At 39.0% G+C, this 25758-nt stretch overlaps 1 protein-coding gene across 1 annotated transcript in view; it reads right to left on the bottom strand.

Annotated features, from left to right (window-relative positions):
- Positions 1-4298: 4298 nt before the first annotated feature.
- The window catches only part of ARSB (arylsulfatase B), a 67688-nt gene continuing 46228 nt past the window's right edge, over positions 4299-25758 (bottom strand). The window contains exons 7-8 of the mRNA XM_075136328.1: positions 5484-5612; positions 4299-4941 (exon numbers count right to left, since the gene is read on the bottom strand). Coding sequence (XP_074992429.1) covers positions 4676-4941; positions 5484-5612 — 395 coding nt within the window. The 3' untranslated portion in view covers positions 4299-4675. The remainder of the gene's footprint in view (positions 4942-5483; positions 5613-25758) is intronic.

A 25758-nucleotide genomic window follows, 5' to 3' on the forward strand; every position in this document is an offset into this window, starting at 1 on the left:
ATGGTCCGTTTGGATCTCTCAAATTTGCAGGACAACATACTCTGTAAATTATCTTATGAGCTCATTAGGAAAGAAAACAAAGACACACATCAAACAAGGGCTCAATCCCTTCATACAGACTAGTCTAACATGGAATTCATTAATTCATCCGTTTATTCATGAGTTGTCTAATTCATAACTCGTAACTCATGCACCTATAAGCAAAATACTTACCTAGCTGATGATGAGAGTGCTCATCCCTCCTCCTCTGTCACGGAGCAGGCCTCCCCGGTGTCACACTGGGAAGCATGAAAGCCTCATCAGTCTGGCTGCTGTTGGATATGCTTCACAAGCCTTTCGAGTCGGCTGACGTATGTATACCTTCCAGCTTGGAAGTTTGATCTATACTATTTCCTTAAGTTAGTGGATTCTGAAGGAACTGCCAGACAATCGATAGCAAGGATTATGGCTGCAGGAGACTGCAAGCTGCAGGTGATAAGGGCTGCGTAATGACCTGTAGCCCTTCCTGTGGGCTGCCGCTCACTTTGAGTGAATGGCGGTGCTCCCAGCACACACCAGGCCTTTGCATGAGCTGCGTGTTAGCTAAAATCTGAGCAGGAGTTGAGTGAACAGTCACACATGATAGAAAGAAAAGCTTAAATGTTTCGTGAAATGGAAGGAGATATGATCAGGTATCAGTCTGGAGACTATCTTTGCAGAACATATAAATTCTCTTTGATATTTTAGAGATATTGGTTAATATGAAAGTTGCTAAATGTAGTATAGTAAGAGCTTCTGTCACAGCATATGTATTTTACAAGTGAAAATTCAAATTACCTGGAAGCAGGTCACAAACAAACAGATGATTCTTCACGCAGTGTCTAGTTAAGCTGTGGAAACGTGCGATGTTGTGAACACCAACAGTTTACAAGGTATTGTAAGGCTGTGCACTATGCCCAAGGACCCCAATGGAACGGTTGAGCAACCTCACGGAAGAGAAAAAAAATCACTGAAGGCAAGTAAATACATAGAAGTTAAATCTCTGAGGCTCTGAGTGATCGTTTAGAAGGTGAGGGACAATCTGAAGAGCTTATTACATATGCTTGCCCTGGTCATGTCCTGCTGCAACCATCTGCTTTCAGCCACTGACAGATGAATGGACAAGGATACTGAACCTTGGCCTGAAACAGGGTTCCAAAACATATCCAATCAAACCACAAAGAATATATGTTTGCCCACTATAGGAGAATTAATTCCTTCCGAACTATTTTTCTTCTTTCCCCATCTTCAAGGTTGAAGACAGTGAATGAAATAGAATAGAAAAAATACTGAAATAAAGGAGCAGAAGTGACAAAGGAGAGAGAGAAACATGAGGCTCTTTGAGAAAAAGACAAACAGCCGAACAGGCTTCTGGAAAGCTTTGGCTTCACTTCTACTTGTAAGAAAACATCAAAGCTGGAAAAGGCAAGCTAGATTTAAGACAGTGTAATGGAGAGTCAGCTGTATCAGAAAGCAGGAATTTCTGTTCATTTTCAGTTTTCTTAAGTTTCATCTTTTCCATGCTTTATCTTTCTATTAAAAAAAATACATAAATTCTCTCAAGTCTGTCTCTCATGAATCCTTGTTAATTAGCACAAGTCTCCTGACACTGGGAAAAGGTGTGCAAAATTTTAGTGCAATTTATAGGAGTTGGTCCTGGAGCCAAAAAAATAGGCAATTAGATCCCTACTTTCTGGGGAGGATGACAGCTAGAGCTCTGCAGCCTGAGAACTTGGCTAAGGACACTGAGAAGCAGTACCAGAACTCTGGCCAGACTCCAGAGGTTTGAGACATTAAGACAGCTGGTGGGTTGATCTTGCATCAATTTGATGAGTAACCAAGAAATGTTGCTTGGCCTGGTTTCTTCATGGCTCAGAGCCCACTTCAGGATGAAAACAGTCTCTACCATGGTAATAAAGAAACAAAATCTGAGAAGAAAGGGTACTCACCAGGCAGGCAATAAAAGTAAGGCTGTGTTCATCATAGAATCATTGAATAATTCATGCAGAAAGGGCCCTTTGGAGGTCACCTGGTTGTTCCTCACCACTACCACCAATGCAGGGCCAACTTCAAATTCGATCCAACTTCAGAGATAGATCATATTGCCCTTCTCCAATCAAGGACTGAAAATCTCCAAGTATAGGGATGCCATAGCCTTGCAGTTCCCATATTTGACTAACCTCATGGTGTGATTTTTCTTTTCTTTTCTTATACTGAATTGGAACTCCACATGTGTGGAGTGTGCTTCTCATCTTCCCTGCGTGCTTCTCATCCTTGTGCTTCTCATCTGTGCGCTTCTCATCTTTATGCACCTCTGAGAAGAGTCTGGCTTCATCTTCTCTATGCCCTCACATTAGGTAGCTGAAGATAGCAATTTCCCCTTTCTCTTTCTTCTCCAGCATAAACTAACCCATTTCTTTAGCGTCCCCTCATTTGCTCTTCTGCCTATGATCGTCTTCATGGTGCTCCACTGGACTCACTCCAATTTGTCAATACTTTTCTTGTACAGGGAAGCCCGAAATGTGATGCTATGCTCCAGTGCTGAATAGAGGGGAATACACATTTCCCCTAATGTGCTGGCTATATTCTCACCTATATGGACCAACATGTGGTTGGCCTTCTTCGCCAAGAGAGCACATGGCAACTCTTGTTCTATCTATTGTCCAGCAGGATGCCTAGATTTTTTTCCCCACAAAAATGCTTTTCATCTGGTCATAGCCCAGCATGTACTCCTGCATGGGGCTATTTCATCCCAAGTGGGTTGATGAAAGGCAGGTCCTGCTTGACCAACCTGATCTCCTTCTATGACCAGGTGACCCGCCTGGTGGATGAGGGAAAGGCTGTGGATGTGGTCTGCCTGGACTTCAGTAAAGCCTTTGACACTGTCTCCCACAGCATTCTCCTGGAGAAGCTGGCGGCTCACAGCTTAGACAGGTGCACTCTTGGCTGGGTAAAAAACTGGCTGGACGGCCGAGCCGAGAGAGTTGTGGTCAACGGAGTGAAATCCAGTTGGCGGCCGGTCACGAGCGGTGTTCCCCAGGGCCCAGTTTTGGGGCCAGTCTTTTTCAATATCTTTATCAACAATCTGGACGAGGGGATCGAGTGCTCCCTCAGTAACTTTGCAGATGACACCAAGCTGGGCGGGAGTGTTGATCTGCTGGAGGGTAGGAAGGCTCTGCAGAGGGACCTGGACAGGCTGGATCGATGGGCTGAGGCCAACTGTATGAGGTTCAACAAGGCCAAGTGCCGGGTCCTGCACTTGGGTCACAACAACCCCAGGCAATGCTACAGGCTTGGGGAAGAGTGGCTGGAAAGCTGCCCAGAGGAAAAGGACCTGGGGGTGCTGGTTGACAGCCGGCTGAACATGAGCCAGCAGTGTGCTCAGGTGGCCAAGAAGCCCAACGGCATCCTGGCCTGTATCCGAAATAGTGTGGCCAGCAGGAGTAGGAAAGTGATTGTGCCCCTGTACTCGGCACTGGTGAGGCCGCACCTCGAATCCTGTGTTCAGTTTTGGGCCCCCCACTACAAGAAAGACCTTGAGGTGCTGAAACATGTCCAGAGAAGGGCAACGAAGCTGGTGAAGGGTCTGGAGAACAAGTCTTATGAGGAGCGGCTGAGGGAACTGGGACTGTTTAGTCTGGAGAAGAGGAGGCTGAGGGGAGACCTACCTGAAAGGAGGTTGTAGCGAGGTGGGTGTTGGTCTCTTCTCCCAAGTAACAAATTGATAGGACGAGAGGAAATGGCCTCAAGTTGTGCCAGGGGAGGTTTAGACTGGATATTAGGAAAAATTTCTTCACCGAAAGGGTATTCAAGCCTTGGAACAGGCTGCCCAGGGAAGTGGTTGAGTCACCATTCCTAGAAGTGGCGCTTAGGGACATGGTTTAGTGGGCATGGTGGTGTTGGGTTGACAGTTGGACTCGATGATCTTAGAGATCTTTTGCAACCTTAATGATTCTATGATTCCATGATTTTGTAAGTGCAGGACTCTGCCTTTGTTGAACTTCATGAAGTCTTTGTTCACCCATTTCTTCAGCCTGTTCGGATCCCTCTGCCTGACACTCCAGTTGACCACCGTTCTCTACTCCAGTCTGATACATTAACTGTGAACAAGGATTAGGGATTTTGCTGTATTTTGGGAGATTTTCAGTTTTTTACTGTGGAGATTTCTGGACGAGGTACATATTAAAGGCAAAAATTATTATGTCAACTGTTATAATGTTTTTCTGTTCTTTACAGATATGTATCAGCTTCCAACAGAATTTGTCTTCTGGACGAATATGGAACCAAGAATCAGTTTATTCCACAAGATGGTTGCATTCTGGATGTCTTTGCAGCTTTTTAAGAAAAGTAATCTCTTTCAAGGAGGGAGGCAACGTTTTACCTTCTGCATTAAAAGCATATTCTGGACAAAGAATATTCGAACAATAGATTTATAGTTCTACCAACATTTCACACACAATTGTTGGGAGGGAAAGAGTGGGAAAAGACTGAAATGAGATTCCCAACATATTTTATGAGTAGGAAATACTGAATTACTCAAAGAATGAGATCACAGTTAGCAATAGTTTAATAAACAAGGTAAGAAATATGTGACTAGGACCCTGAGTCCATAAATCAGACTGCTATAGGATTGTTTTGCAGAATGTAGTGCTGTGCACTATGCCCAAGGACCCCAAGCCCCAGTTTTTGCTGGATCACAGTGGGGATCCTCATCAGGGTAGAACACGGGCACTGAACGTTTATAATAATACTGAAGCCGTGAGAGCAGTTTTTCCACCACATGAGGATATTTTTCAGACACATCATTTTTTTCTTCAGGATCATGAACAATATCAAATAGCCAAAGTCTCTTTGTTGGTGGATCAGATGATTGAATCTTTGACTCATTGAACAAAGATGGTGGAGGGAACCAATGACTGCAGCCTGCAGAAACAGGAACAGACCAAGGGTTAATTCTCAGATAGGGAGCAGCAGTGTGGAGACGTAGAGTTATACTGTAATCGATGAATTCACTACGTCCCTCGACAAGCCACTGGTCAGTGACTGTTGCTGCATTCCTTAGCTCTAGCCCAGCACCAGAGTCTAGTCCAGGTCTACCTATACAGGAGTCGTATTTATACAAAAAAGCTACACCATTGGGATTCAAACTTCCTTATCAATTTCATGTCAATTGATTTCATGGACTTTCTTCTTGGACTCGATGATCCTTATGGGTTCCTTCCCACTTGAGATATTCTATGATTCTATGATAGTGGTAAAGTCATTTGATGGCAAAATACTTCCAAAATGAAAGAATATGTTGTTTGTATTTTAGAAGTGCCCCTTCTAGGTTTTTGCACATGATCAAAAACCTGAGAAGTCAGCAGAATAACTAAAAGAAATGAAAATACATTAAACAGAATTAAACTGTGTTTGGGGTAAATGGGAGACATGACACACTGTACAAAAAGAAGTTACTTCATTACCTGGATATCCAGTTAGTAACTTCCATTTTCCACGTCGGATTGCTGCATGCATGGATATATTGAAAAGTGTATCATCCCATGGAGCAGAATTGCTCTGTGGTAAAGATGTCTTGTTGTCAATGCCAAGACCTTAATGAAACAATAAACTAAGTAAGGTACATTGCATATGCATGAAGTAATTTTTAGAATTCTGACAGAAAACAGAATTTATTTTTACGTTGGATAAAGAATTTGTTGCATATACATGCAAAGATCTGTCCTATGATGCACTGGATGTATTTAACTCAGAACTTGAACTGCACCCCAAAAAGTTATTAGTGGAAAATGTCACACCTGAGTCTGGGTAACTGGACTCATTTTGTATACAGATGTTATATGTATATCTCATATACCTATATTAAGAATGCTCACAACTGGAATTGCCAAATTTGCTCATACAAGAACCTCTATCTTTTGCCAGTTAGGAACATAGTATTGAAAGATCTCCTGAATCAATGTTACTACTGTTAATTCTCTTAGATCATTCCAGGGACCAAGTCCCAGGTCCTGACTTGTAACCACACGCGAAGAGCTGTCTCTCTGGACTGAGTTGGCTACATTCACACAGATCCACAGCTGCCCAGCGAGGTACTTCTATGGCATGACACAGTGTGAAGCATGTCTTCATGCTGTCTTGGGTAGAGTTGCACATGATGTGGCCCCATATCCACATACTGCAGAAAACTCTAAAGTGTCAACTAGGTGCAAATTCCTTTTCAAAAGGAAACCTGAAGCTCCTTATAGGAGAGAGTTCAGAAAAAAATTAATATGTATACACCAGGGATGTTCAGGAGACCAGTTCTTTACTGAAACCAGGAGGGACTCAGATACTCCAGGAGCATCCAAACCATCTTGCATATCAGCTTTCATAAACAAGACAGGAGTTTAAGACATAAAATCTAATAAGAGTTTTATATTAACTGTATCAGTTGATAGCTATTTACCAAAAGACTACTAGAAGGCAACTCTATAATCAGACTAGAAACAAGACATCAGGAGATGGAGAGAAACCACTGTTGATTTTCTAGCATCTTTCAAGACATGACTTTCAATCAGTTTAGGGAATTGGAAGGACTCAGCTGACAGATTTTTGCCACTGAAATGAAAGAGAATCCATGAGATGTACAACGATCATGTGAGATCCAATATTAGAAGCAGAACAAGAGGTTTCCAAAAAGAGTAAATTCTGTACATCACAGTGGGGCAAATATACATCTAATAGAAGAGAGCAACAGAAAGTTTGGAAATAAAATGCTGGGACGAAATTTCTCTATTTTTTATGAAGGTCCTGCTAAGTTTCTATTTTATTACTGGGCTTCAATACTTTGAATCAGTTTTTCTTTAATAAGCACTTTCTGTGCATACCCAAGTTCCTTGCTTACATCAGACTTGTATAATGTTCCCAGATAAATAATGCTATAAAAGGGGAATACTTGTTTAGAGTACACATACACAGATTGGGGAGGACTCAGCTCATCTTAGATCATGAAGCGCTGAAGCTGATGGTAAAAAAACCTAAACCCCTATAAAAACAAGGAAAAATTCATAAATACCCCAGAAGAATCTCTTCTGGAAGACAAATCCCCACACAGCCATGTGATGTCCGTAGCAGATACGGAACAGTTTAAAGATTAATATTGCTTACTTTTCAACATCATTATGTTATGTATTATTCTGTCATACTGTTTGCTACTGAGAATACTCATCTTTGCCATCTACTTTCATAAAGAGTACAATGAAAGACATTCAGCGGATCAAAAAACACAACCATGGTTTTTTAACATTATGGCTCAAAATTACAATATTAAGGCTTGGTCTAAAGGAAGAATTATGTGAGTCTGCCTTTCTGATTTTAAGGTTTAGCATGGAGAATATGCTTCTGTCTGCTGAGCTATGGTATATGAAGCCATAGTATTACACAAGATAAATTATTTAAAATACTTCAAATAAACAGTATGAAAGATTGTACTTCTAGATATGCTTTGCAAAATATCCTTAGAATGCCATGCATGAGACTTAAAATAAGATTCAAGAAGATAAAATATTTTTTAAAACCCCTTATTTGGTGCAGATAACAAAACCAAACTCCTAAATTAAGAGATGCTTTTACCAGAGCTTGTAGTCAAAGTTGTTTAGTGGAAGATTATCTTTCAGCAAAATTTCTTGAAGAGAAAAAGATAAATTCCCTCATGTTATTACATGCTATTACAAACAGAACTCTGTCAGTCATGTGAACTCACCCATTGCAAGCACTTGTCTTGTGCCAAAGAAATGTAGTGTCTATTCTTCAGACAAGTGCATTGCTTCCCAGGCAGTACAGGCCAACTTTTATCAGACATATCAGCCATGGAAAACAGACTGATGCTTATTTGAATGCTCTCTACACAGGATATTTTATAGGACTGCCAGTTCATTACATTACATAAGCACCAGATACAGAACTGAGATAAATAAAAATATTACTTGATATGAGTTCTCTTCTTCCCATCATATGACTTTCACAATAAGCTCAGATATTTCTCCCTCTGCATCTACCTGACTTTCTCCTTCTCTTCAGCCCAGCTCTTAAGTTTCTACCTCTGTCTCCATTCTTCAGCTTCTGCTAGTGCAGGTGAAACACAAAATGCCCGGGCAGTCTTCTCCCTTGCCATATGAATTTTACAGGGATCCCTTTTCCAATTTGGCAGACTAAATAAGTCACATCCTTTTTGTTTCCTTTGCAAGATAAAACATTCATTCCCATAGCATCTAAGCAGTTTTTCTCTGCATCTGTTCTAGATTGCTGGGGTTTTTTTCTTCTTTTTTTCCATTATGGTTTACCAGGCAGTGACAACAGCCCCATGCACTAATACAGCAGTCAGAGGACAGATGCCTTTTAGTGATCTGTGTAATCAATCAAGTCTGCCTTCACATGCCCGTATACTCTCCTTGTAGACTTATATATAAAAAATGTGATGCTTTTGCTTGTGCAAAGAGGCTAGACATTTTATTTTTCTGCCATTTGATCACCAGTATCAGTGGCTAATGAAATACTAAAGGTTTGTTTTTACCTTAAAAGAAAAATGCCACAGGCTTTACCACGAATTTTCTTATTTTCGAACAGAAGCAACTGTTTCCTGATGCCCAACTTCGGAGCCTCACCAGCTCCTATATTTCCTTTGAAGTAGCCTCTTGGGAAATAATGCAACTTTTATTAATTGTATTATTTCACTGCTTAAGAAAGCAGTGAAATTTCATTCAGATATTTATTGCCAAATATTTAATGCTACAATGAATTGATCTAAATATTTTAGTGTTTTGGTTGGAGTTGTAGGTCACCAAAAAGTATTCAAATAGCTTTTACATCTCTATAGAAAAAAACAGAAAAGTCCTTCAGAAAATGTTGCCCTTGGTAAGTGGCTTCGGAGTTTATATCATATTTCAAGACCATCCTTAGCCTTAACAGCCTGAAAAACGGTTTCAAGATCAGATTTTAAAAGGAATTGAGGTGGCCAACTCCCACTATCTGCAAAAGCAGTTTATTATGTAAATAATATAAAAGCCTGGCCCTTTGCCCCTTCTGAAAACTTCAGCTTAGTTCTTTTATTTCCATTACTATGCAGTGTCTCTATAAACAGATATATATTCCAAATTAGGATGTGAAAGCCTAAATAATTTTCAATAATTTGTATCTGATTTTTCAGAATGCCAATGTCATCAACTCTGAAAAATTTATGCAAGATGATCAGAAAGTATCTGTCAAAAATGTTAGCTGCATTTGCAAAAATTATTGCTATTTTGATAATTTGAATATTCCATAGCATACTCTTCAGGCAGGACATTGAAAAATTTACTGGATAAATAAATAAATAACTGGACCCATAAATATGTTGAATGATGACCAGAGAATACATGGGACTTTTCTAAAAAGTGAACAATCTTTCAATGCATTAAGCCTTGCTAATGCACAAACATAAGTACCACAAAAGTAATGAACGTGCGGAAAAAAAGCCAATCCTCACTCTGCACACACAAAAGAATGTGCTCTGAACAAGCTATGGCTATTTAGGGAAGAGTTTGCGAAGTTGTCATGAACAGGTCATGTCCAGCGGCAGTCACAAAAGGCAAAACCAATATTAGAAGTGGCAAAGAATAAGACACTATGCTACCACCTATGTCCTTGTTGTGCCTCACACAGGATACTGTGCGGTTTGGTCCCCATGTTACAAAACGGACACAGAAAAACCGTACGAGATTCAAAGAGATGTGACAAGGAAGATTAAAGCTATGGAACAGCTTCTGTGTGAAGAATGACTAAATAAATAAGACTCGCCATTCTCAAAGATGGACAACTGATGAGGGACAGGACAGAGGTCTATGAAATTGTGTGTCCATGACAAGCTGAATAAGGAACAACTGGTCTTTCCTAATAGGGGCATCAAATAAATTATGAAGTCGCATATTCAAAATAAATGATAGTACATACTTCCTTATCACAAACCCAACTCAAGCGTGGAATTCCTTTCCATAGGATGCTGTAGATGCCAGAAGTTTATGCAGGTTGAGTGATAAAAAGGGTTCACAAAGTGGAAGAAAAATCCATCAGGGATTCTTATATCCAAAATCACAGAGTAAAGATCCATTAGCTGCACGTTGTGGGAGACACACAAGAGAGTATATTTATGTGCTTGCCCTCATACGCTCCTTCCTACACAACTGCTACTCTTGGAAACAGAATAATGAGCTAGACAGTTTTTTGGCCTGATCATACACAAGACGTGTTACCAAATTACTTTCAGTTCAGGACAAGCCAAATATTTTTTTTACAAAAGAAAGCGCTATGTTGAAGTAGTTTTATGCAACCCCTTTTATTATATTAATCTCTGTATGTATTGAACTGAAAGGGTCAAAACTTTCATGAAAGGTAAGTATAGAATCAAGAATCATAGAATATCTCAAGTTGGAATGGACCCATAATGATCATTGAGTCCCAACTCCCTGCTCCTCACAGGAGTAGCTAAAACTAAACCATACGACTAAAAGCATCGTCCAGACGCTCCTTGAACTCTGACAGGCTTGGTGCCATGACCACTTCCCTGGGGAGCCTGTTCCAGTGACCGACCACCCTCTCAGAGAAGAACCTTTTCCTAATGCCCAACCTGAACTTCCCCTGATGCAGCTTCATTCCATCTCCTCGTGTCCTATTCCTGGTCAGCAGAGAGAGGAGATGAGCACCTCCCCCTCTGCTGCCCCCCTTGAGGAAGTTGCAGGCTGCGATGAGGTCACCCCTCAGCCTTCTCTTCTCCAAGCTGAGCAAAGCAAGTGACCTCAGCCGCTCCTCCTAAGTCTGGCCCGTGAGGCCTTTCACCATCTTGGTCACCCTCCTCTATAAGTATTATTCAGATTCTGGTTTAACTGTAGGTTTACAAATACATGAACACCATGAGTCAGTTCTAGCATACCCTCTAGTTTACTTTCATTGCTATTCTTAAAAGGAGGGATAGCATAAAGAAATGAGAGTATTAATTTGTATTAGAAATGGCTTCCAATGCACAGATCAGTCCGTGTCACTGCAGACAACTTGAGGCTTAAGGCTTGTTTTTCACTTATACCAGAATGTAAGAGTAAAGTAATTGAAATAATGGATTCATATCCGATTTATACTACTGTGATTGAGATCAGAATCTGATACCTACATTATTTCCTGCTTTGGTCATACAATTTTAAATTTAAAAAAAGCCCCTACAATTTACAGAAATGTTGTAAGATGACAGGTTTTGCCATACCGAAGAAGTTATTTGGTACATTCAATCCAGCAGGGTGTCCTAAGAAGTAATTAATAACTGATGATTCAAAGTAAAACAGAAAAGATGAACCAAAACTGCTTACTTTGCCCAGCAATCTGTTCTTTCACTTCACTTTCTAAGCATAGGGAAGATCATAAAAAATGATGCAGACCAGTGCTTAGCCCTGTTTTTTTCGTCCTAGCCTTTCAAAAAAGCTCTTTTGACTTAATTCAGTATCCCATGTGTATTCCTGACTTAATACATCATTTAGGTTAGGTGTGTAGCTCTTTCAGAGAAAAAAACTGTCTTCCTATGTATTTTTGCATACACTTACAATAGCCTTCTGCTTAACTCATTAGTTCACCTATCCAACTGGGCAATGATTTCTGGGGGTGGAAAATAGGAAGAAACATTTCTTCACATTTCTTCCCAGGTGATCAATGTATGCTTGAGAATCGATCATCTATTCCTTGGCTTATACAATCCCAGTTACCTATCAAAAACTTACCTGAAATAAAAAAAATACTAAATTGTCTGACCACCATGAAAAAGACAAAATGTCTGAAAATCCATTTATTTTCTGTGTAACTCAAAACCTTTTAAATTCTTCTACTACTGCTGTACACCAAAATATCTTTGTGACCCTCTGATGCCTGCAATGCTACATGGTAATAAAAAAAAGAAGGGCTGATCCAGTTTTACTACATTTTACAGCTTTAGATGTCTTATCAGAAGCTCTCTACTCCTCTTCCTGTATGGGGCCTATAAATCTAACTTGTTTATTTTTCTAAGTCTTATGATGTTCCTGACAGGTTTCACTGATATTCTCTGAAATATTTAATATTTAATCAAGAGCAAATACTAAAAAAAAAAAAAGTTTTCCTAATGCAAGCAAAATAAAAAAATAGCAAAGACAGAACAAAAAGCCACTGCAATACAGTACTTGGTAGGTAGGCTGTAAAATTCAGATCTGTCAGCATCTGTGTAAATATTTCCTATGATTTGTTTCAATCGTTTGCTTTCTATTTTGCAAAGCAAGTATTTCAAGTACCACATAACCATGATTTGTAAAAAAAGATTTAAGGATAGTCAACACACATATTGTGTAAATTTGCAAGGTTAAAAAAATAAAAAGATACAATCTGAACCTTTTTTTTTTTTTTAAGAAAGGCTCGTTCTTTAGGTCAGTCTAAAATACAAATTTGTGGAAACATTTTATTAAATGAGCTGAGATTTAAAAAAGGAGATATATAGGGGAATGCATATTCTATATCTATATATATATGATATTTGCACAGATCTAATATGCATAGTTCAATTACTCTTCTCATTCCTCTAGTTTTCCTTCTTCTTTCTTTCAATGAGACCAACTCAAGTAATTGGTAGAAACCTAAAATGTGGAGATATAAATAGACAATACATCTAAAAATAAAACATTCTGCCTTCAGTCTATGATTAAGATGATGAAAATGATCTATGTTGAGAAGAAGTTTTCTTGGTTGGTAAGAGATCAAAAAGCACACAGTTCTCTCTAACATACCATTTAGCGAGGTCCCAACCACAAAATTTAAAGGGTCCAAAACAATATTGCTTGAAGCATGCTATATTTCTGTGCACTGTGGTCTACAATACTAGTGTGCAGGGAGGCAATGTTGGGTACTGGAGAGCAATTTTGGAGAAAGACAAAAGAACGTTAATTTATTATTTATTTGGGAGACAGAGCCCTGCCCAAAGAGTTAATCTAAACAGCCTAAGTGAGTGTCACATTGACTCTGCCTCTACAATTTTCCAATATCCTACACAGTAACAAAAACATTCTCTTGTAAGCAGCTACAGCTAATCAGTGCCCTTTATGGACAACAGAAGCAAATGAAGCTTCTACCTTTGTTTCTTCACCTGCAAAACAAGGATGTTAAAAGTTATTTACCTTTTGCAGTATATTTCCCAAAGGAAAAAGTGAAAAACGTCAGCATTCTCTATAGTTAAACTTCTATTTATGATAATATAATGTAGCCACAGATTCAGCCATATGACAGGGAAAATACAGTCACAAAAAGCTCCAAGCTTAATTGCAACCTGCTTGATGGAAAAGACTGAAAAGCATGCATTAAGAAAAGCCACAAAACCAAGGATGAATTAAGATTTTAGATGGCTCACACTCTTTCCAGTGCAAATTAGAAACACATCTGAAACAAATAATAAACAGGTGCCATTGCTTTGCAGGTGTAAAGTACATTCAAGAGCTTTCAGCCAAAGCAGGAGTATCACCAACATTTCCTGTAACACAAGTGTGTGTGCATATTACACTACCTGGATGTCTAAATAGTTGATACCTTGCAGTGTAGAATGTATACTGCACAAAAGGTTTCCCTAGATATTCTCTTAGTAACTAAAAATTATCTCTGTAGTTCTCAAGACTTCTATTTCAGTATAAATTTTGTCTGGCTATGCACCACCGCCTATCAATTATTTGGTTACTCCACTCAAATATTTAAATAATACATAACAGGACCCATATAGAACAAAAGTTTACTTCTCGTACCATAGCCATCTAGGCCAAGAAACTCCATCCCCTGCATGGGAAGGTTCTTCCCATCTTGTGTGATGTTGAGCCAAATGCAATCAAATAATCAAAACCTTATTGTTTTAATTGGCAGGGGACATATCAATGGAACACACAGGTCACATAGTTTGAGTGCTTATGACTCAGGCCTCATGAAGTATCTTGAGTGAAACCACATCATCTTGGTAGTTATTATATATTCAGTGTGACTACGGTCTCTACCTAACCTGACTAGACATCATCTATAATGCAGAACGGCACTATGGCACTACTACACAGCATGTACCCACAGTGAGAAAAACTCAAACATGCTGAAACACTGGATGAGACATAAATTCTTTACTCAGGAAATTCATCATCTGCTTTTGCACATAACAGTCATGTTTCAGCTGGACTAGACTACATTCTCTGAACAAATATAATCTTGGCTACATCCTCAAATTCAATTACATGCCATTTTTTTTCAATCACTGAAGATGTTTCATGGAAAACCTCCATATTATTCTATCGCTTCTAATCTTCTTTTCATAGCATCTCAGCTTGTTGCTATCAGAACAGCTAGAACACCTCTCTGAGCTGCTGGTCCCCGGCCGTCCTTACCCCCTGTGATAAAAGATATTTCATTTTGTCAGTAGGCACCACATAAGCCACAATTATCACTAAGACAGCGTAGCAATAAAGTCCTGCTTGTTTGCAAAGACTCTTGGGAAGATCACGGGGAGTGCTCATGTTTTCAGACATATCTCTTGCTAACGGAGGCTGGAGAGACACATACAGAGCTACAGGTGTGACAAGAAGCACCCATCACAGGATTCCGTCAGTTATGCCCTCAGAGCAAGGGAACACAGCCGTAACAAGGTTGCATCACATAGCCAGAAGGCAAGAAACTACTGAACCGCAGAAACTAGTGCTTGCAGTAAGGCAGCTTTAGGGAACAAAGTGGCGCTTACGCATATGTCCAAAAAAAGATACTGCATTTAAAATAATTCAATCTTGTGCATACAGATTGTCAACTCACTGAAGACTGCCACTCCAGGAAGACAGGCTTTCAAAAGGCAGTGTCACCTGGCAATGACAAGTCTCAAGGGGATAAATTAGATGTTCAGTTGTTTTTTTTTTTTTAATTCTGCTGAGACTATACTCTAAAACATTATGAGTGCTCAAAAAAAAGTTTCTTTACTTTGTAAAAATGTTTCTTTACTTCGTAAAAATGTTTTTACTAGAGAGGAGTGAACAAGTCTGTATGTCGCAAAGTAGAATTCTGCTTCATAATTGAACCAAACACCGGGAAAAAAACACTCAGGCTACTTCTGCTAGAACTTAAAAGTAACAAACAATAACTGGTATTATTTTCATAGTAAGGCAATGCACATGCCTCCCTGCCTCTTGTGATCTGATTAGTAGAATATAAAAACCACAGAGGAGATCCCCAGACAAAAGTCTAGGACTGGCAAACCAAAAACCACTTATAAATGGAACCTGAACGGAAAGAGAGTATTTTCTAGTATGTATGTTCATTATCGTCTTTAAAATCAACATACTATTTTAATCCCTATTGTATTCATCAGCTTCTATATATTGTCAGAAAAATGGTAATGGTATCATTCTCCTACTGCTTCCACTAAAATAAATCAAAGGTTTTGCACATCACAGCTTCTGTTCTAATGTAAATCATTTGACTCTATTATCAGGATTTAAAACACTTAACTTACATGATGCCCATTAAATAGAAAAGAAAGAAAACCCAAGCAGTTGAAAAATCACAGGTGATTGCTTTTGTATCAATAGACACTGCAGACTCCTTCGAATCACTTTAGTCTGTTTTTGTGCTACAATAGCTGAAGCGATAGGTAAAAAATCACAGACTTTATTAAACATTATGGAACTCCACATAAAAATTACCTTCATGAAAGCAGTCTTCAACCTCCTAGAAACCTCACCACATGCATACACACAAAACCTGCATGATTGGCAGACTCACTGTCCCTTATTAATGCTCAACTGTGGAACAGCGGGAGGTCTGTTAGGGCTTGAAAAACCCTAACTGAAAGGAATGGGAACCTTTCCATTAATTCCAGTGGGCTCTGGTTCAGACTGGTTAAGCATCGGTAGTAATAAAAAAGGTATTTACACCCTATTTACACCCTACCAACTTCTCTTAATCAACCAAATGAAGCTAAATTCCCCTTTATCCATACAGTTCAGTAGACACAGTGTGTTTTCCTTGAAACCTTTATATGAAAGGTTTCCCCATTTGTATTCACAACAATCATTTCTGGCAACAACACATGCGTTTTAACCACCCCGCCAAATTATCCCCGAATTAAAGTGATTCCGAAATCAAAATGAAACAAAAGTGCCAATACACGATTTACCAATTCTTAGAAGAAAAAGCTTAAGAAAACAAAAAAAAAAGTCAGTAACAGCAAACAATCCCATGAATGTTACCAAAAATTGAGGCTTATGGATGAGCAGAGAAAACCGAATTCCGGAGTCATTTTCCCTGCTGCAAAATCTGTGTCACTAAGCTCAGAAGTTAATATCTAGAAACTGTTTACTTAAACCTATCGCTTGATCTTCCCTGCAGCCCTGAAACAGCAGAATGAAGGCAGACTTCAGGTAACAGGCACCCAAACACTTGATTCTTTACAGGAGCATGCAGCCGGAAAGGGAAACACAAAGTCGAGAAATGAACCATAACTTCACTGCAGTAAAACTCAGGAAGCCACCCTGTAACTTTTCTTTGTGGTCAGCGCTGCTTCCCACAATCACATCTTCTGAACTTTCCTCCAACGGCATTTTTCCAACTGTCCAATAGTTTCCTCCCTAAAGGAGGAAATTCTCAGGTCACACCAAAAGCCCTAGCCAACTGCAGGCTATATAAATTATTGTTTGTCCACTAAAGCAATTACAAACAGATGCCAATTCAATGCTGAACTTATTTAATTTTCAGTAAACTGGAAATAAAGAAAAGGCTCAGATCAATTAAATGTTTAACTTCCACACATTTTTAATAAAAAGAAAATTAAACTGATAACTAAGAGTTAAATTCACTTGAGGATGTACCTGACAATATGAGAGGTTTTCGACCCCTTCCAAAAAATCTAGCCCAACACTGGGGTACCTTTCTGGGCTTTGGGGACCCAAATTCATGCCCTGAGTTACCCTGATTGTTACAAAGGGTTTTGAACCATAATCTCCCATCTTTCAGGAGAGATTTCTCCCCAACAGACTGTATGAAACTCTAGGATGGAGGTTTTCTCCATATTTTCCCGTTCAAATCATGTAATACATGCAAATATTTTGACAACACAGAAAATAAGCCTTTAACGTGGTGATGGGATATTTGGATGGGCTTGGGTAATTTCGATTTCCACTCATACCAAATTTGTACATAAAACTTTGAATTTATATAAGAACGTAAGCACATTTAGTGGGTACACCATTTGGAACAGATTTTTAACTTTTTACTATCTTCTAAATTTTAATTCAATGATCTATGTGTTTTTCTATCTATGGATATAGATGCAAAATATTCTGTAGGCATAGAGTGGTTTTCATTTGCAAGCAGTCTGGTCTATGGTTTGATTTGCAGGCAGTCTACAAATACATCCAAATTAGGGACTCTACATTACACCATAAAAAACAGAATGGTATGTGAAAAAAAAATCCAGATTTCCTTTGGTATTTCCCAGTTTGGAAGTACCTGGATCTGGGGAGAACAGACCTTTCAGCATACACCATTTCTAGTGAAGGCCATTTTAGCAATTGGAAAGCTGTTCAGCTGCACACATAGTAGAAGTAGTATGAATCTACAGACTGGGTCAGAAATGACACTGAATTTCCATTCTATTTGAATTTCTTTGCTTTATGTTTTTGGATGAAGCACCAACATGCTTTACTTTAACAAGAGATTTTTTTCCTCCTAAATATCAGGAAGTAATATATTGAACATGGTTCAAGTTTTTAATATATACACTACACCCCAGTGGTTATAGCATTGAGAGCAGTGAAAGTGCTACATTTTTCATTTCCACTGATGAATATTAAATCAAGCTTTTTCCAAACACTCTGAAAATCGTGTCTCTCTCTAATGTAGTAATATAAGCTATACAGTCCCTAAAATCTTAAACCAATCAGATGAATCAACTACTCACCTGCAAGATAAGACTACATCTTCAAAGAAAATTTTATTGAGAAATAAAAAAGCAAAAGAACAAAAGGCATAGTTAATATTTTTACAATTAGGAGACATACGTAGACCTTATGTATCTTCTATTTATAAACATAAGGTCTTTTTAAATGCCTCATTTGTTTGTCAACAGTATGGAAACACATGGCTGTTCTCCATACATTTACGAACAGAATTGGAGGCGAAAAGGGAGTATTTCTCTCCCCTAAAGCTACAGAAGCATAAAAAGTCTTAGATACAAGTAGATGAAGAGTCCCCAGGCTCTTGCCCATAAACAGAAAATTTTGCACGGTGTTTCACATAGATACATTAGAAACTTTGTAGATGGTGCTGTACTAGAAATTTATTTTTAGCATTTTATACAATGGAAACTTCATGACAAAAATTACCTTTTGCTAGACTTGATTCTGTGAAGCAGCCTGTTGCTTAGTTTTCATCGAGAAATGCACAAGACAAAGCAAACTGCAGGAGGAGTTTTAAGAAATTCTCCCTATTGCTCTGGCAAAGTGCATATTGTTATCTTGGCATGAATGCAACTCATGTTCCTCCTGCAACTGATTCAGCTCTGGGATCCACTGCACACAAGACAGTCAACTGGGGTATAATCAGTTCTGGCTAAAAATGCCAATCTCACCAGGATGGATCGGTTTGATCCTCTGCAAATTGTCTCAAGGTCTTTATTGACAACTGCTGAACTTCAGCAAATCTCAGTCAAAGAACTGTCAGAATGAAATTAGAGATATCTTCCACAAAATGCAGGAAATTTTTAAAGCTTCCTGATTATAATAGATAATGCTATAAATGTCTAGCCTATTCTTTCTTGGGATATATGATTTAAAGCAACTTCATTGCATTTTCTCTGAATTAACTCTTACTTCCATCACTGGAATTTTGGGAAGAGATGGAGAAATGGGAAGAGATGGAGAAACAGGCAGGAGAAAATGTTACAGATACTTATCACAACACTCACCATCACCATCATCCACAATAAAGCCAAAATTTAGAGCTTACTGCATGTCTCAGAAAAGGCATATATTTTCAAGTCTTGTTCAATACTTGCTCTATTAGCTCTCTTTGTAGCTGTTTTACATTGATTGCAAATTTAGTTTTTCTGAAGGAAAATCTACAGGGAAATATAGAAAAAAAATTATTCTACTATGGGAAAAGTTAAATAACAAAGTTTCAGTGTCTGTCTTTAATAGATGAACAACACCCTGAGCCCAAGCAGATTATTTTGACTGTTTTAAGGAAAGTATATATCTAAGAGTATCTTGTTTGTGAACAGACTGTTTTTGCATAAACATTGCTTCTTGTACATTAACAAACCTATAATCAGTAGGTTATTTAGTGCTTCTTAGACTTTTGCCTTCTTATGAAGCGCCAAAGAAAAAAAATCTCATAGAAATCAAAGCTAAAAGTACAAGGTAGCTTTGAATAGCACTGAATAATTAAGTAGCATTTTCCCTCTTCACAATAACAAACAAACACCATCAATATGCGAGTCAAACAAGTTCTTCATGGTTATTTCTAGGCCTACTGCAGTGCTATGGACTGCTGTTGTTACTGATGGTCTGTACTATGAAAGACAGACAACTCTTCTCCCTACAGGAGAGAAAATGATGCATATTTTCTGAAAAGGCTCAAAGTCACACAACGCACCTTCTTCCACCTACACTTCTACCTCCTCACACAGATAAAGTCAATTAATTTTTGCTTTTCTTCTCAGTCTTTTAAAGCCAACAGCTTTTCCTTCATGCTTATAACAAATAATAAAATATTCTACAGTGTTACTAAATGATAGTTCAATAGTCAGTAGTAGCCCTTCGAAAGTGAAGATTTTTCCATTTCAGTTACAGCTGTATAACCTTTGTCTTCACTCATCCTCACTCATAAGGTACATTTTTGAAGTAGCACATGTGTTTGTAGGTCTGATGCCTTAATTAACATGAGTCCATGAAAATGTGCCAGAAAGCAGGACAAGCTTGCTATAGTCACTTTGAAATGCGGATGGCTCTGTGGGCTAACAAGCCTTTGCATATATGTACTTTTAACCGATTTCTCTTTTTTTGAACTGTGATGTATAGAGAATTATTTCACCTCAACAAGGAAACTCTGGAAATGTCAAGAGCTCTTCCAGCCTATACTGTGACAATGAATTACTGGAGAAATAAGGGGGTTTGCTACTTCACTGAGGAAAGACATTTTGTGACCTTTTGCTGCTTTATGGCAATAATGAGTTTTCTACAAAACTCTGAGTCTTTCTGTTACTTTATTAAAATAAAAACGTTTGAGGAATAGCCATGACCTTAACCTTGGAAGAATGAATAGAATACTGATCTTGAAGAAACAGATGAGCCCTGAGACACTGTAACTTCCTACCATCGTGTTGACAAGGAATAGGGCTGTACCGTAGACAAACTCACCCACCTATCTTAATTCACTTAGTTGAATGCTGTGAACATATAGATCCACTATTATCCCTTCTAATTTCAGTTTTCTCATAGTAATGTTTGATTCCAAAGGAAAGATTTATACTAGAATATCATGCTCAGTCTCTTACCTTTCAAAATGCATACTCTTCTTAACTTAATTTCAACAAGAGTAAGCATATGAAAATACTCTCATTCTTGTTTCAAAGTATTCACCTTGATTTTTACAATAGATTATATCTTTACATAAAAAGACACCACACAAACTATTAAGTAAAATCCAGAATTACTCATGGCAGCAAAAAATCCCTGTGAACATCAACAGCGCAAAGCATTTATCCAGATTATTACATTCTTATACAATTACAGAATTAAAAAATTAAAGTTCTTCTAAATGAGAGCCAACTTATTAATACAGCCTACAAGGTCAAACATCACAAAATGAGAAGTAGTAAAAGGAAATGCTCGACTTTCACTTTTAACAGAAAAATAAGGAAAGAAAAATTCAAAATCTTATTTTTTCCAGGAAACAGATTTGAACTGAATGGAATAGTATTTATAAATTATTGAAGACATCGAAGGTCATGTTGAGAAGGCCTTATATATGAAACACACAAACCCCACTTGCATCACTGTAAGGTAGCAGTGTTCAAGGTAATGAGAACTAAGCAGCATATAACCTGACTCTAACATCCCGTGCACAATTAAAATTTTACAGGTTTCCAGCTCAGAGATATTTCATTTGAAAAATGTAATCTAATGTTTATGTCAAGACCTGCATAAAAATATAAAATGTTGGCATTATGTTCAAGGATAGGATACAATGAAGCATAAAAAAGAAGCAGTACTGAGGGATTTCTGAATTCCAGTCAACATACTGGCATTAGACACTTTATCAAGTGACAACATTTCTAAATTCTAAAATATCTAAAAACATTCTAAAATTCTAAATTCTAAAATATCCACATCCCAAAGGAAACATGGGGATTAGTATTTACGAGACTTACCAAACGTGCAATCCCCACACGCTTAGTATTGAATACTGCAGTGATGGATGGTTCACACTGAGATGCAGGTGGGCTAAGAGCCAAGGCAACATATCACCACAGCCAAACTTCCCAACAGCAAGAGCTACACCCCAGAAACTTCATATAGCCGACAACCGAAGGAGAAACACGACTTATTTCTGATGTGAATGGCAGCAGAGCTGGCTGGAGCGGCGGCCTCGCATTAGGGAGCGGAGCTGAGCTCTGCCCAGAACTGCCAGACCAGCATGAAAAGCACTGCGTGAAGTGGCTGAGAGCCACGCACGGCTCCAGGGTCACATGTTGGCAACTCGTGCCTTACAAACTCACAGGGCGTCACTGCAATTTATGATTTTCTTGTAATGAAAAGATGACAGAGTCCAGATGGTCAGCATGCGTATGTATAATTTTGCAGAGAAATGGAAATTTGGATCAGCAAAGAACGTATCTGTCTTTTTCCCCATTCTTGACCATTTTGCCATTCCAGCTGTCACTATGTAAGCTCAGTCAGCTAACCATACTGGTCCCTTTTCCCCACATTTTGACTCCAAGAGTGGATTCCAGGTCTTATCCCGGCACAGACGTGGAGTGTATTTATCCCATTCGAAGCCCACACAGCACACTCATCCATGCATACCTACATCTTCTGCTGCTACTGAATAACTCCATTATCAGGGATTGGGATTGGTTTTTTACTTTTTTTTTTTTTTTTTTTTAAATAATTCTAAACCAGCTAGATCATCAGTAATAAAACTGGGGAAGAAATCACTTCTGGCCTGCAAAGTCTCAGGAATCATCTTTCACCTGGGCAAAATAAGTAATAAATGGGGCCTAAAGGAGCCTAGACTGTCTGTTCCTTAACCAAGATTAATCATTTTGGTATATGTATGGATATAATATATAATGCTAGAGCCATTATAATGCAATTTTAATGCCCATGAATGATACATCAGTCCCAGAACTGAAATAGTTTCTCTATTGTAATACATTATATGTTCATTCTGCATATAGCAGATCTAGCCCCTTATAAGCAATCATTTATTTTGGCAATTAATAGCACAATATATGAGGTAATGCCTTTTTTCAAATGTCAAGGAGAGCAATGTAGAGGTTGATTAATTTTGCTCAAGGCAAATAAAAGTTTGGAGAAAAATCACAAAATGTTTTTATAAGCTCTCTGTCTTGGATTTCTGCCTCTATGAATAGATATCTTCAAAATAAATTGACTACAATTAGTGGCCTACAATTTTATTATGCCTTTGAAGTTTTAGTTTATGGTTAACTCTGGAATTTTAAATGAAGGTGAAAGTTTTTTCAACCTAAAACAGCCCCACCCAACATATTTACTTTGAATACATTGTTCTAATTTAAAGAAATTCAAATTCTTTTTGAAGAGAAACTACACGTGTAGTCTACAAGATTTTGTGAAATTCACAAAATTCATTAATAAGTTTAGCAAGTCAGATTAAAAAATAATACAGCGTGTACTGACAGATTCTGATTAACAACTCTGAATTAAAAGGTACATTTCCTTTCACCATGTCATTTAGTCCTGATTCTCAAAATAAAATTGCCTTCTGTGGGATATAAAGTTTCAATACTGCTTCAAGACAGGCCATCTAGCAATGACTGTGTGGTCAGAAATATGTTTGGTTTAGCAGTTAGGGGAATTTAGACTTAAATCGAGTTGGTTTTAATTCAGCTGAATCACCAGAACTTGATGAAATGCCATAAGGCTGTCTAAAAGAAAGCAGATCTTTCACAATGGAAGAGCTGACGTCATCCGCACAGCTGCCAAACCATCAACAACTTGGCTTTTTTTTTTTTTTAAAGACAAAGTCACAAAAACGGGGCAAAACAACTTCAGTGTTTTTCCCTTCCAACACATGCAAATAAGATTTTTGATTTATGCAACTTCAAAGTTACTTTATGCATTTTATTTGTGCTTTCTTAACCTATACATTAGAGAGAAAAGGATACTCTGTTTCAACATAATTTTTACGTTCTGTTTTTAGTTTTCTTATTTTACTACCAAACTCTTAAAACTAACAGAAAATGTGAATGTTTCAGACCCAAACCTGGAAGACAGTAGATCTTTCATACCAATGTCCTGCTTTTACATAATTGCAAACTCTCTAATAAATTACAAATCTACACTGAGACCCAGCAATTGAGACATATATTCATCACTTCTGAAAATAATCAACAGGGTGATGAAGAAACAACCAGAAAGACAAAAGTGGTGGCTTTTAGAAGGAGGGAGAGGAGCAACCATCTCTGAGGTGCCTGGGTCCAGCTCCATCTGCAGAGCTCACCAGGCAGGTTTAGCGCAGCGAGGTCCCACCAGCAGGTGTGGTTCCCCACTCCTTCGCCCTGGGGCTCTGGCTCCAGGAGCAGCCAGACAGTGCTAGGAGGGTTGGCTCTCCCTCTGCCTCCCCACTTCCAGCCACACAGCCCTCCTCACCCCCGCCTTGAGCTGCCTCTGGCAGCCGTCAGCCCCTTCAATGAGCAGATTCAACCTACCTGACAAAGGAAAACCAGGTTAGCAAGTTGGATCAGTCCATGGAGGTATCCGAGGAGCGCTGGAGTGGATGCAAAATAAGCATCGGGAGCATGCGGCTGGGAATGGGGAGGGGAAGAAGCCAAGCACATCCCCAGCAGAAACCTGCTGGATCACTTCATCATGTTTTATGAAACAGAAACCTCAGGGTTTAATTTCAGAGCCAACAGAATCAGTCTCACCTGTCCCCTGAAATTCCTTCCAGTCCCACCCTTTGTGCCAAAATGGCTGCATATCCAAGATACATCCGAAGAAAAAACCAAAAGGTTTATTAAAATCTGAACCAATATCCTGATCTGGTACATAGCCCGGCTCTGTGAGTGGTTTTGGTGACCCGCGAGAGAGGGGAGCGATGGTGGGGCACTGTGGGAGGCAAGATTTCCTCTTTGGTAGCATCAGTGACCTACACTAGCTTTAACTCAGCCGCTGAGGTTCCCTGGTGGCCTAAGATGATCTAGCTGCCGTTCCTGTGGCTAGTCCCTCCATCTGCCACCAACCACACACTCCCCCGGGCTCCCAGTCATACAGCTACAGGGCAAGTTGATTCAGCTGGCTGATGTGGTAGAAACCTTTCCTCCTCTTTCCCCCCGCCACCCAGGATAGTCTGAAGGCTGATCTGGCAGAAGACTCATCATGTCGCCATGTGATTTCCAGATCCAACTCAAGGGAAGAAGGAAAGGATGGGAGAAAGGGAGAGGACAGGCTGGCCATCTTGGCAATAGCTCACCACCAGACTGGCTTTGCTACAAAGACCACAACCCACCCCCTCCTCATCCTAGTTTTCAGAGATCCCACCCTAATTTTTCACTCCACTGCCTCCTCCGTTACACCACCACAATTGTTGTAGGCCTGAATTGCACATCAAATCAGTTCATTGAAAGAAAAGATTGTTTTTAACCCCAACCTCTCCACTGGGCTGCCACAGGTCAGAGGGAGCCTGCGGGCGAGGTCTGTGGTCAGGGACAGGAACCTCTTTATTAGCACTGAAGACGACAAATGAGGAATTACAGTCTAAAACATTGCAATATGTTTCAGATCACTGGAAAGGTTTATACTTGAATGAAGAATGTCTGCCCTCTGAGAGAGAAGACGATTACTTGAAAGAGTCAGTGAAATAAGACCTGTCAGCATTTTTTTGTAAAATGGAACTGCAGACAAACTAGTTTATAGTGTTTTCCCTCTTAGACTGTTTACTATTAACAATAGGAGAGAACTACAATACTTTGATACAATACTGTAGGGCTATAGTATTTACCACTGGACATGAGCTCCTGAAAAAAGGTAGGTAGATGCTGATCAGTAGATTCATCAGATCTGCTGGAGTAACCCTGGCTGATGCCCAGAGGTTAGAAACCACTGCTCAGTCTGAGAACTTGAAAAGTTGTATGATGTTACCCCACAAGTGGTAAACACACAGGTCAAGGTCAGTTCTAACAGACCACAGCAGCAAAGATGTCGTTAGCTCCGTGATCAAGATAGCTTGTCCTACCTTTAACTTAACATTCTGTTGAATGCTTGGCTGTAACAGTTGGGTTGACACTAAATTAATTACATCTTTTGCACAAATTCTTCCCTGAAGGAATGCTTACTTTGGTGTAAAAAACCTGAACAGAACAAAGCTCAGTTTTCCTATTTCAGTCAAAAAAAATCAATGAATTACATGAGACATCCCATCATTCATGCTACTAAAAATAGTATCAGT

Source organism: Calonectris borealis, chromosome Z, assembly GCF_964195595.1.
Source record: "Calonectris borealis chromosome Z, bCalBor7.hap1.2, whole genome shotgun sequence".
Taxonomy (NCBI): Eukaryota; Metazoa; Chordata; class Aves; order Procellariiformes; family Procellariidae; genus Calonectris; species Calonectris borealis.